Source organism: Felis catus, chromosome C1, assembly GCF_018350175.1.
Source record: "Felis catus isolate Fca126 chromosome C1, F.catus_Fca126_mat1.0, whole genome shotgun sequence".
Lineage (NCBI taxonomy): Eukaryota > Metazoa > Chordata > Mammalia > Carnivora > Felidae > Felis > Felis catus.
The window spans coordinates 34,156,918-34,169,827 of record NC_058375.1 but is presented as its reverse complement, the minus strand read 5'-3'; the positions used below and the strand labels follow the sequence as shown (position 1 = coordinate 34,169,827).

At 57.5% G+C, this 12,910-nt stretch overlaps 1 protein-coding gene across 21 annotated transcripts in view; it reads right to left on the bottom strand.

Moving 5' to 3' along the window:
- PTPRF (protein tyrosine phosphatase receptor type F) overlaps positions 1 to 12,910 on the bottom strand; it is an 88,607-nt gene that overhangs the window by 35,870 nt on the left and 39,827 nt on the right. For 10 of the 21 annotated variants that reach the window (XM_045035680.1, XM_023258592.2, XM_023258599.2 and 7 more), the window contains 3 exons: positions 8,791 to 8,808; positions 5,781 to 5,891; positions 2,006 to 2,017 (listed from right to left, as the gene is read on the bottom strand). In XM_045035680.1, coding sequence (XP_044891615.1) covers positions 2,006 to 2,017; positions 5,781 to 5,891; positions 8,791 to 8,808 — 141 coding nt within the window. The remainder of the gene's footprint in view (positions 1 to 2,005; positions 2,018 to 5,780; positions 5,892 to 8,790; positions 8,809 to 12,910) is intronic. The other 11 variants (XM_045035677.1, XM_023258601.2, XM_023258602.2 and 8 more) reach the window with 3 other exon arrangements.

Here is a 12,910-nt window from a genome sequence, read left to right as displayed (position 1 = left end):
CAGCCCTATGGTCACTCCTCCCACCGTCCCAGACACAAGGCCTCCAAAAGGGGCAGAACTTGCCCTGGACTCAGTCTATTGACAGAGCAACAGCAGGGAAGAAAAAAGCCAGAGCCAGGAAAAATGCACTTAGGTCTAATCTTGGGCTCCAACAATGCCGGTCTATTACTGTTCCCCGTGCATCTTTACTGCTGACATTTTATAGACAATTTCCAAAACAGGGCTCTGCCATGTCTGGATTATATTTCAGCTGTAACTTTTAAGTCTAATTATTTGCGCTGACAACCCCCTATAATAGGGCGGTGTGGCGCCCGGAGGCATCAGCATTCAGTGGAGTGACAGCCTAATCGCAGGGGGAGGCAGCCCCGCAATCTGCATTCACTCACAGAAATTTCTCTGATGAAAATAACACAACATTAAGGAGGGGATGAGGGGCAGGATCCACTGTATCAAGATAAAATAACTCTTTAATAAATAACCTTGTGGCTGCTGCAGAGCAGTAATTAAATGCCGGCGCACTCGGCACACAGTTTTAAGTAAAGCTGGAAAAATGTAAGATGTAATTATCAGCGCCAAACAAATTACCAGCCCGGCAAATCCCCCTGGAATATTTAGAAACTCATTTCTGCTTTCCCGTTAAATATTTGTATGCGTGCTTATTTTTGGTGGGACCACAGAGGGGGAGACAGAAAAGGGATGTGGGACCAGGATGGTGGGGGAATGGGTGTAGGGGGAGGCGGCCGCAGGCAGGCTGGGCTGTCTGCTGATGACTGCTTTCTGGACGCCCCGGCAGATCCGCCTGGTCAGCGAAATGGTGTAACCGAAATGCCCCAGAGCTCAGGAGCGCATATGGACGGATGCTCAGGGCTGATATCTGAGCTGGGGCCTCAGCCCTCCTCCCGACTGACTCTCTTCTCCCTCACGGAGGAAAGGGGACCAGGTGGTCGGAGTCTGCTCCCTGGGGCTCAGCCTAAAGCCCAGTGGACAGGTGAGTCTCCTCTGACCACTGAGATCATGTGACACAGGAATGAGTGCCAGCCTCTGCTGCTGGCCCCAAGGCTAGCAGTAGAGGTCTGGCCCTGAGGGTGGGGCTGAGAACAGAGCCTCATGTGAGAATGTTCTGGAATGGGCTGGAGCAGGGTCTCTGCGGAGCCCTTCCCAACCTGTGGCTGGACCGGGGCCTCTTCTGGCTCCCACGTGGGCCTTACCAAGTTGCAGTCAACTGTTTGGTCAGGTGTGAGCTCCCTGAATCTGAATGCTCAGCGCCCAGCACAGGCCTGAGGAAACACCAGAGGGCTGGGAGGGCCTGGGCAAAGGGGCTGAGGCAGGTGGGAAGATCTTCATTCAGCTCTGATTGGAAAGGGGGAAAAGACAAGAGTGTAGATTTCCTTCGTGCCCAAGATGATGCCACCCACCTGTGCCATGGACACCAAACTTCACGAGGCCCATCGGGGCTTGGTGGGAACCTCAAGGTCAGGGCAGACCCGCAGGACTTTGTGGGGTGAGCTCATTCTACATTAGCCTTTTCCCTTCGTCTTTCCAGTGGCTGCAGCTGAGCTCGGGCAAAGGTGGAGTTTAGGTGATACGGTTGTGGAGAAAGGCCCCACAGGCGCACGTAAGGCTCTACTGCTCTCAGCTCCCCCAACCACTCCTGAGCCCCACCTGGAACAGAGAGCTGGCCCGGCCCAGGCACAAAGGGGGGCACAGTTTCGTGTCATGCACCATGCCTGCCTGACCGCCCCAGCAGGGGAGCCCAGCTAAGGGGACATGCAGCACGTGGCACATCAGGGACCCAAGCGGCACAAACATGCAGGGCAGGGGGCCAGCCCACCCACCCCTGGTCCTGCCGGCCTGCCGGCCCAAACAGCAGAGAGCGGAGCCCGACTGGCGGGCAGGCCTGGCTGGAGCGAGCCTGAGGGAGCTGACCGAGCCCTCTGGGCCATACTGACGGGAGCATCCCATCGACGGGCGAACTGCAGATGGATAAGAAGTGAAAAGGACCAACCTTCTCGCTGATCTGAGAGATGAGAGTTTGGGTTGATGGCAGAGTGCGATGAGGATGAGGAGGGAATAAAAAAAAGACAAGGAGAAACACAGAGAGAGTAAAAACAGGCCAACCTTCAACTGCCCACACAGCATGGAAACAAGACAAGACTCTTGTGCCCCACGCACACGCACGTGCACGCAGGTGCACGCGGACCACGCCGCTCACAAAAGACTCAGGACTCATGGAGGACATGGTGGACAGGGCTGGGTCCCACTGGCAGGTGCTGGGGCACCAAGGGTGGGACAGGGCGGGGTGAAAGGGGAGCACAGGCGGCCCCCATGCCTCACACACACCCCACGGCTCGACAGACCCAGTGAGCTGGGCTCTGGGGTCGGGGCCCACCCAGCCCACAAACGCACCAAGGCACACGGGCTGCTAGATTCCCACCACCTTCAGGAAGCCCCACACTGCGCAGCACCAGCTTGAGGAGCTGGTATGGACACCTATGGGGAGAAAGGCTGTAGAGACACTGCCCCGTTGAGACTCAGCTGTGGCCAGCGGCCAGCTCCCTGAAGAGAAGGGGGAAGGTTGGGCGTGGCCACACCCTGGCCCCTGGCAGCTCTGTGTCCTGAGAGCTGGAGGAGAGAAACGCTGTGGATGGAAGGAGAGTGTGAGTCACTCGGAGACAAAGACGTATGGTGACACAGAAAGGCTGGTCCACCCAGCCTGCCTGGGCCCGCTGGACTGTGGGTGGAGCTGTGGGCAACCGTGAGCAAAGGCACGTGTAACTGGATGACGCATCCCCAAAAGCTCTCTCGACAGCAGCAGGGGTCACTGGCCACCAAGCACTTCCCATGTGCCTGCCACTGTGCCGGGAGCTTCACACATGCTGTCCCATTAAATGCAGCGGCTGCAGGGCCTCAGACAGAGAGCGGAGCCCTGAGAGTTTGGAGGACAGAGGAGATGCAAGGCACCAAAAACAAATCCAAGGAGGAGATGTGGCCTCAAGCCCAGTGGACACAGCAGGAGAAGAGAGATGGAGGGAGGTGAATGCTGGCAGGGAGGCCGTCTATCTACTGTAGTGGTTCCCAGCAGGTAGGGCCCCCCAGGCGACACTGGGCAAGGTCTGGAGAGGTTGTGGATTGTCATGGCTAGGGGGTACTGCTGGCATCTAGGGGGCCAGAGGTGCTGCTAGACATCATACAATGTCCAGGATAGCCCCACATAACTGAGTCATGCAGCTGCAAGTATCAACTATGCTGAGGTTGAGAAACCTGGGCTAGAGTCCACACCAACCCGGATGCCGAGGCTCCCGACAGCCGGAGCCCACTGGCCTGGAGGGGCCCCAGGTGCCTGCGCTGGAAGGAGACCTCACAGCCGCTCTGCTGGCAGCAGGCAGGCACTGGGGGATTTCTCCATGGGCGGCGCACTCACAAGCAGGGTTCAGGATAGAGCTGGTGGCCAGCACAGGAGAGGCAGTCTCAGAGGAGCTGGGGCTGATGGGCCCTCTGCACTGCTGGGGGTGGAAAGCAGGGGCTTTGCCAGGACAGAGATGAGGAGCAGTGGGGACATGGGAAGCAAAAGTTCTAGGAGCAGGTTTTCCAGGCGTCTATAAGTCTCATTACAAGTCCTGGGGCTACGGGGCAAATTGCTTTTGACCAAACAGGGCAGGTACAGGTTCAGGTGGGGCCTGGGTATAAGTCAGGTCTTGGGGACAGAAACTTAGGGCTGAACCTTACATATCAGGGCCTACAGGAACATGTGTGTGAGGGAGGAAAAGACAGAGCCAGGTTGGGATGGCCTGCCTTAGGGTCCCTGGCAAGTGGGGCTGAACTAAAGAAACTCCCACACTCCCTGCCCCAAAGACTTTGTGGGTATTGGCCAGAAAGGTGATTTAGGAAGACTTGGTGGGGAGGGGGGATGGACCATGGCAGGGTCCTGCCTGAGGACCTTGTGTGGCTGGAGGTAAGAGTTCCCTGGTTAGTGCCCGGCTGGCAGCTACGGTGGCTGAACTCTCCTCATCTCCAAAGAGACCCACCGCCTCGCCTCAGGGCTGAGGCCAGTGTGACGGTGACTTCAGGGACTACCACCCAGTCAAGATAACAATGCAGGGTCCATCACCTATGTCTGGGCCTTTTCCTGCTTCAGTAAGACCTCCTGCAGCTCTGCTCCAGGAAATGTGCCCATAGGACCAGCCCATACCCAGGCAGCAAGGGTTTCTCAGTGGCTCTGCCGGGCCTCTCCTCTCCCTGATGCAGCCACTCTGGACCCGATGATCTTTTGGAAGAAGTGTTCAGTCAGGACCGCAGAGCACTTGGAATGGACAGTCCAGGTGGGAGGAGGCACCTAGGGCTGTTCCAGCTGCTCCTCTCTAGGAGGGGCCTTGTCAGACCCCTTGTGTGCCAGTCAGAAGCTCTGGCTGCAGCCGTGTGGGGAAGGGCTGTGCACCTCACAACTCCACTCTCTTGGCCTTGTGGGTGGCTCTCAGGCGCCTGGCCTCTCTGCTCGGATGCTGTTCTTTAAGATAGGCCCTGGGTCCACTTAGGCGTGCCTTGATGAGGGCACCTGACAAGGGGGCTGAGTGGGGACCTCCCACCCCACACCCCCAACTCTGATGAAGACAGTTCCATGGTCTCTGAAGCACAATTTGCCTGTCACCCAGTGGGCTGGCAGGCTGGGCCTCTTGGGAACCTGTGCCCTAACACAAAGCAGCTCCTCCATAACTATATGGTTGAAGGCCTGATTTTCCCTGCCCTGTCTGACCATGTGGCCCCAAAGAGTGGGACAGGCCATTGACAGGGCCTGGGCAGACAGGCAGATGACCCCCTCAAGAAGCGGCCCTAAGCACTTAGCATGATGAAGTCATCGCTGCAAGGAAGCCGCGTCCACTTTCCTTTTCAAATCCCCTGAGTGGAGACAGTTTCACTTGTAATGATGTCCATCTGTGCGGGAGGGCTAAGTGAGGGGATGTGGGAGGAGAAGCAGGGTCCCTACTGGGCACTGTGCACACCAGACCCTGGGTGTCCTCAAGAAGGAGCAGGTGGCCGGCTTTGGTCACCCGTGGGCTGTGAGCAGACACTGGATACTCCAAAACAGTCCCCAAGCCCTCTGTGCTGGGTATCTGGACTTGTGAAAATGCACAATCCATTAAGTGCCAGCAAGGAACACCTGAAACACAGTAGGTGCTCACCTGTAGGGGCTCACAACTACCTCAGACTGACCCTCTCTACAAGGGTCCTGGCTGGTGACACAGCACAGCCGGCTCTTCCTCCAGGAAGGTCCTGGGCAGACCTGGCCTCCAGAGGGGCAGGTTCACCTGGCCTGGAGGCCTCCCCCCGCCCCCACCGGCTGGGGTAGGCAGGACAGACTCGAGGGATACTGGGCCGGTATGCCCATGTTTACACACAATCATGTATGCTCGCCTGTGCACACACACACACACACACACACACACACACACACACACTGACAGTGAGAAGTCTGCTTGGAAGGCTCGAGACTCCCGTGGGGTTCTGGGCCCACGTGGCAGGACCTACAAGAGATACAAATGCTCCCAAGAGCGGCTGCCTCCCAGAGGGCCTGCAGAGAAGGAAGGAAAAGTAGCGGTAGACATAGGGAGTCTGCCCAGTGGGAGCGCTGTGACGGCTGTTCTTGCTGCGGCAGAAAGAGGTAGGAAAGGAGAGACTGGGCCCACGGCAGCCCCCACCGTCCACACCAAGGGCTCCGGACAACGTGCCCAGCAGGGCCAGTTCGGCTCCGCAGAGACAGGGCTGGGCTCTGCCTGCATGCTTACCTCGCACATAGAGGTTGGCGGGGGCCGAGTAGCGTGTGCCTTTAGAGTTGGTCGCCACACACTCGTACTTGCCTTGGTCCGACTCCTCACTGCTCTCAATCTGCAAGGCACCTGTGGGGACACAGCGACAGAGGTCAGGCCTGGAACACGGGGAGGGGGCTTTGACAGCATTTGGGCTTGTGTTGACGAGATGTTGCAAAAATCGGGGCCACGCCTGGGCACCAGTGTTGCTTCCAGGAAGCTCTGCCTGATGAGCCCACTGGCCTCCCGGCTGGAAGCAAGGGTCACACTCTGGAACACAATCCTGCTTGTCCTGCCCTGCAGTCTAGTAGGGCCTGTGGGCTGGGCCAGGGGCTCCATCACACCCCCTACCGCCCTGGAGTGTCCAGCACTACAGCCCGTTTGCCAGTGAGCATCCCCATTAGTGCTCCCAGACCTACCGGGCCTGCCAGGCAACGCGGAGCCAGGCATAGGTGGGAGCAGCCTGTATACCTGGGGGCCTGGGAGCTGCAAGCATGCAACGGCTCTCACTGGGCAAGAGCCTGAGAATCCGCCGCCCGCCAGAAGTCCGCAGGAAGGAAGGGGCTTGCTCTGGGGGCCTGGTGCCCTGCTCACAGCACCCATCCTCTCCTCCCACCCCATCCCCACCCCACTGGCCCCACCCATTCCGGCTCCTCTCCTCAGCCTGGTCCTGCTAAAGTGCTTCGACCCACCACGGCTGCTGCATAATTCAGGAGGCTAATGGAGGCTGTAGCTCCCACTCGGGCCAGTGCCCTGAGGGGCTGCTCCGGCCGCAGACGGACAGACAGGAGCCAGGATTCGGTGGGGGGGGGGGGGGGGAGGGAGGGAGGGGGCGGGCAGCTGAAAAGGACCCTCACAGAGGTCCAGTTGTGGCAGGTACACGTAGGGGAGCCCAAGGCAGAGGGCAGGTGGCAGGTGTAACCACTTGACTTGGCCACCCCCCCAGCTCTGGCAGTAAACACTGGAAAAACACTGTTCATGAGCGCACACCAGAAAGCTGTCTGTGACAGTAACACCCCGAGGCACAGGCAACACCCCTTCCCTGGAACAAACCGACAGACAATCAAACCCACACAGGACAGCCCAACGGACACTTAACCCCATAGCACACAGCCTGACAGAAAACCGTCACCTGCATGGAACAGCCAGGGTGACCCTGACAGCCCCACCGTTCCCAGGGGAGGCTGGTTGATGGTCACCACACCCACACAGGACACAGACAGAACCTGCGGGACCCCACCTGACTGGACTGGTCAGGGGCCACAGGAAGAGTTCCACATCACACTCTAGTGGCCCAGCCCCCAGGGGAGGACCCCCACGGGTCCTGGCTGTGGCCTCTTCACTGCCTGACACCCCTCTCCCACCACCCAGGCCCAGGGCAGCAGGAGGGGCCCTGAATATGCAGGGGGCTGGGCGCTGGAGGTGGGGGAAGAGCCTGTGAAGGCTCAACCCCGACGCAGGACAAAGGGCTGGCCTGCTCCCTGGTCCTAGCCTCAGCCCTCCCCACTGGGCGTCAGGCAGCACGAGCATGAGGGCCCAGTGCACGTGCCAAATACCCATCTCCTCCAAGAACAGCCCTGTCGGGCACTCAACAGGTCATGTGTATGGGATGGATGGACGTTGTTACAGAAAATGTTCATTTGAGCAGGTGGGGTCAGGCCCCTGGCTAGTGGTGGGGTGGGGGTGGGGGTGCTGCACTGGGTCGGCTCAGCTGGGGAGCGAGGGGAGACACAGTGGCTGATGCCACAGGCAGGGACGAGAAGTAGTGCCTGGGTGGGACCCCTGCTGGGGGAGGAGGCTCCCCCCCCCCCCTGCTCCCGTGCTGAGAAACAGGACTGGTCAGGGGACCCAGTTCAGACCCTGAGCCTATATGCACACAGAAACTCCCAAACCTGGAGTCAACACCAAGCCCCAGCGGCAGGGACATGAACTGGTACAGGCTGAGAGGACGGGTGGGGGGTCTGCAGGGTCAGTCCTGTCCTTGGAGGGTGATGGACAAGACGCCCCACAGGGAGGCAGCTGTTCCTCAGCCCAGCTTCTGTCCTGAGACCACCCTGGCCCTGGACTGAGGGGTCTAGAGGTACCCGAGGATGCTGAGAGACGTGTGAAGAGATGAAGTGAATAAAATCAGTGCAGAAGCAACCATTTTACAGCGTGGCTGCTCCAAGCCAGACACCGCCCAGACCCCTGTCTCCTCCTCTAAATCTCATGAGCCCTGAGGTGGGCCCTGGCCCCGATTTAAAGATGAGGAAGCAGACTTCTGAGAGATGGATTGATTTTCTGAAGGTCACACAGGTGAGTCAAACTCGCACCCAGATCTCTGAGTCCAGAGTCTGATTTCTGAAGCCCCAGGCTGCGGGGCTCTGGAAGCAGCCGGGGCTGGCAGGTCATTTGATCTGGTCACAGCAGACCCTGGTTATTCTGTGTTACTGCAGCACCTACACTAAAGTCTTCACTGCATGTTCCTCCTAGCGTGTGCTGAGCTAACGGGATTTACAGGATGGTCCTCACCCTGTCCTAGGGCCAGGAGGTTAAAAGGAAGTCAAGCAGTCATTGAGGGCCCCAAGAAAAAGGAGCTTCTTGGGAGGCAAGGCAAGGCAAGGCCTGGTCACGCTGCCCCGCTTCCTGGAAAGACTCTCCATCTGTGACCGGGCTTGGGGATCAGCACTTGGCTTCGCTGTGGGAGCTGACAGGGTCCCTTCTGTGGGGTTGGCCTGGAAGGCCCAGGAAGCAGGGCTTGCCATCCCCGAGGCAGGGCTCAGTGGAGTTATTTCTACAGTCCAGACTTGCAATGGATGAGTCCACAGGAGGGAATGACCAAGAGTGGAGGTGTGTGGTGGCCGGTGGTGCTGAGGGGACCGGAGCTGGAGATGAGGAGGCTGGAGAGGTCGGGATGGGCATGGGGGAGGTGACGGACTGGACGGGATGGAGTGGTGGTGACAGCAGTGGCGTGGCGTGGCGTGGCGAGATGCACGGACAGCATTCTTACCTCTGATTGGTGAACCACCTGGCGAGGTAATTTGAATGCAAATAAGATCAGAGAGAAGCATTAGTACAAAAGGAAGGAAAGCCACAAAAAGCCAAACCAGATAAAATAAAACATGAGAAAGGGCCTTAAATACACAGAGAAATCGAGGCCCGAGTTAGGCCGACGCAGGTGACAAGTGCGCAGGCACCAGGCTGAGCCAGGCTGAGTGCGGGTGAAGCTGTGTCCCCCGGGTCGGTCACTGGCACTGCTCTGAGGAGGTGAGGGAGGGTGGGGCGGGGGATATCGGGGCTGGAGGTGATGAGACTCAGGAAGGTGGAATCAGGGCTCCTGCAGACCCAGCTGGCTGAAGCCAACGAGGGGAAAAGTGAATAAAAGTAGTAGCAACCCCACTCCTTAAGGGCACCTAAATTTCACAGGTGGGTAAGATTTCAAAACAAAGCACTTACCAAAAGCAACCAAGGAGGTTAAGCACACAGAAAGGGCTAAAGGGAGGGCCTGCCATAGGCCACCACCACCAGGCCAGGTTTCCCTCAAGCAAAGCAGACATACCAGCCAAGCCCCACCATGGGACTTGGGGTGAACTTACACCCCAGTAGCAAACGCCTTCTACGGCCCACTCGACCCTGCTAAAAAGCGAGTAACTATTGAGTTTACCCCCAACCTGACTGGTGAGAGCCAGAGGCCGGTGTCCCCTCCCTGCCTGTTCAGTGCTTCAAGCCCAGAGGGCCAGATGCACACCTCCAAATGCCTGGTGCAGGGTGGTTACGAGGTCTGAACAGCTGCCTTCCCAGCAGGTGCCTCCTCTGAGGCTGTGTTCGGGCCCCATCTTCTACCTCCGCCTCATCCAGAGGAGTGAGGAGCCTCCGAGCGAGCCTGGGCCCAGGGCTGTCCACCCTGACCCTCTCTGCCCATTGCTACGGGAGGGAAATATGCCAAAAGACAAATCAAACACTGATTACTCTCTCATTAAACTCGATGACAACTGCCTAGGAGGAATTATCCATGTTCACACGGGAAAGATGAAACAAGCTGAGGAACAGCAAGTGACTTGCCCAAAGCCCAAGGTCACGTGGCCTGTAAGTGAGGTCGCAGGAACTAATCAGGTCTGGTGCACAGCCTCCCCACTGCAGATACAGAGGCTGGAGGGGAGGTAAAGGCAGCTGCTGGGACCCGGGCTGGGGGTGTGAGGGGCTGCAGAGAGACTGGGAAGAACCATCATCACAGTGATCCTCCAGTCATGGTCCAGGGGACCTTTAGTGGCCCTGAGACCCTTTCAGAGGGTCCACAAGGTCAAAACTATTTTCATGATACTAAGAAGTTATTTGCATTTTTCACTTTTGTTGTCTTGTGAATATAGAGTGGAGTTTTCCAGAAGCTCCGTGAAGTGTGATACTGCAACAGAGCAAATGTGGAAGCAGATGTAAGAATCCAGTGACCATCTTCGATCAAGCCCCAAATTAAAGAGATTTGTTAAAGTGTAAAGCAATGCCACTGTCCTCATGAAATGTTTGCTTGAGGAAACATAATTATTTTTCATGAAAACATATTATTTAACATATAATGTTTTTTTTTTAAATCATTTTAAAGTTTAAATATTTAAAACCTTTTCAGTCTTAATATCTAATATGGTAAATGCTGACAGGAAAACCCTCCAGAAACGAAAGCTCCTTGAGATTCTCTAATGTTTACAATCGGAGGTGCTAAGACGAAAAAGTCAACAGCCACTGATCTACTTCTACAGTGCTTGCTGGACATGGCAGGGGGTGGCTGTGTAAATGGCCCAGGACTCGGACCCCTAGCTTCTGGCCTCTGCTCTCCCCAAACCTAACCTGCTGTGTGACGGGTCTATGGACCTCTCGGAAGAGTCATTTCTCTACCAAACTGAAAGAAGAATTTGCCTTACCATTTCACAAGGTGGGTGTGGGAGACTGGCAGGGACCCAGGAGTCTGCATTGCTCCCGAGAGGTGCCAGTGTGCTCAGGCCAAAGGGAAATCATGACCATGCACCGCCAGTGTGCCCGCCTGACAGACCCAGACCCTGATGGGTGAAGAGGGTTGGGGGGCAGGCTCCTCTGGTCAGAGCTGGGCCAGCCAGCAGAGTAGGGGACTGCAGGCGTCAGGCCCACCCTGAAGCCTGCTCCGCCCTTGGCTCTGGGTCCTATCTGCCAGAGCCGGTGGGCCTCCGCCTGCAGCCAGATAGATGCTGGCATCTATGCTCGGGCCCTGTAGTCTCAGCTCAGGTTTCAGAGGGTGTGGAAGGAGGCTGTGCTCTGGGTGAGAACGTAGCTGTGTGGATCAGGTTGTCCTCGACGGTGATGAGATGGCGGCTTGCACATTCAGGCCACTGTGCAGAGCACGGGAGGTCTCCTTGGCGCCCTGTCCAGGCTTGGCAGAGCGTGTGGGCCACCAGCTCCTTTCAGGACCCGGCAGTGGCTCTGAACCCCACTTGGAGACTGGCCCCTACTAGCTGCTCCAGTGACACCATCTGCTCCTGACTTGATTTCCATTCTCCCTGAACTTGTCTCCATTCCTCCTGGGTCCACCATGGGCCTCGAGTTCAAATTCCCAACAGGCTCCTATGTCAGCCCGTCATGTCACTTCAGTGAGGAAAGCGCCCGTGGAGCAGAGCTCACACGTGAGTAAGGCTCACGCCAGCTGCCTTCCTCTCCAGCTCCTGTTCCGGGGCCATGCCCCGTGACATGTGCTGTAGTTTAGCCTGCAGGTGCCTGACAAGTTCTGGGGACCGGTCAGGGAGGGCCTGAGCTCTGGAGAGGATGGGGCCGTGGAACTCTGGAGGGCCCGCAGTGTCCAGCCACTCCCCAGGTCCCAGATTTGGTGTATGCGATACTAGAAGGCCTCTGGGTGACTGCACAGGGGGGCTCCCTGGCTCTGGATCTCCACGTGTGACCCCAAGTGACTCCCCTAAGTCAGCTGTAAAGTGGGCATGATAATCACAGCCTGTCCTACTTCTCAGGCTTGGGGAGAATCAAATGCAACAAAAGGCAGGAAAATACTTTGTGATCTGTCGGCGATGCGTAAACTGTGACGGTCCCTGTAAACGGCTGAGTGCTTGGGGGCCTGATTCCACTCCACTGAAGGGATATCCCTGTCACACGTGCAGGGCACCCTTTTAAGTGGTAACAGGACAGGGGCAGCAGCGACTGGAGTGGAGGGCCAGGCAGCAATGGGGGAGAGAATCCTGTCTGTCACTACAGAGGTGGGGGGATTGAGACCCCAAGGGTGTCATCCTAGGAACTGGACCCTGGGTCCACAACCCTCCAGGTGACGGCTTCCAGGTGGCAGTAAAGGTCAAATGAGGTCTTCCTCAGAGCTAAGAAGCAGGAGAGGTGGACATTGGTCTGCAGGAACAGGGCCCAAAGGTCACGTTCATGAAATAATTTATCAACAAGGGCTCAGAGATACCTGTCCTACAGGTGGGTTTGTGCTAGGAGCTGGGGGAGACCTGGCGGCTGCACGGCAGGGAGCCAGACCCAGGCCCTCCCTGCAAGCGGCACCTAGCCTAAGTGAGCAGAACAAGAGCCAGGCAGTAACAACACAGGGCGGGTGCGTCCTGAAGGAGCAGGCCTTACTTAGGCAGAGGAGGGAGAGGCTTCATGATCTGGTGAATTAGAGCAGAGGGCAAGGATGGGGTCAGGGTGGTTCAGGGCAAGTGGGGAGTGGCCACCGGTAACATAGAGCCCGGTTCACGGAGCCCTCCCAGTACCCGAGGCAGCAAACTACAGTTTCCACTGCTGTCGTCTCACTTAGTGCTTACTGTCACTCCTTTTTAATGGTGAGAAAACAGAAGCTCAGAGCAGTTAAAGGACTTAACAGAACTGCTAAGTTGGGTAGCTGAGATGGAGGAGGTAAAGCTGGAGACGTGAGCTGGGAAGATCGAGAGGGGTTCCGTGTGCCTTGTTCGGGAGCAGGTGCCTGGCCACTCAGGCAGTGAGAGGCCACTGCGGTTGTCGGAACATGGAGGCACCAAGGGGAAAACTAACAGCTGCTGGGGGACAGATTCCCGGGGGGAGCCTGGAGGCAGGGAGGGCAGTGCTCGGCACTGCGATATGACCGAGGCAGCAGAAGGAAAAAGAGGGGTCCAACATGAGAACCATGTGGG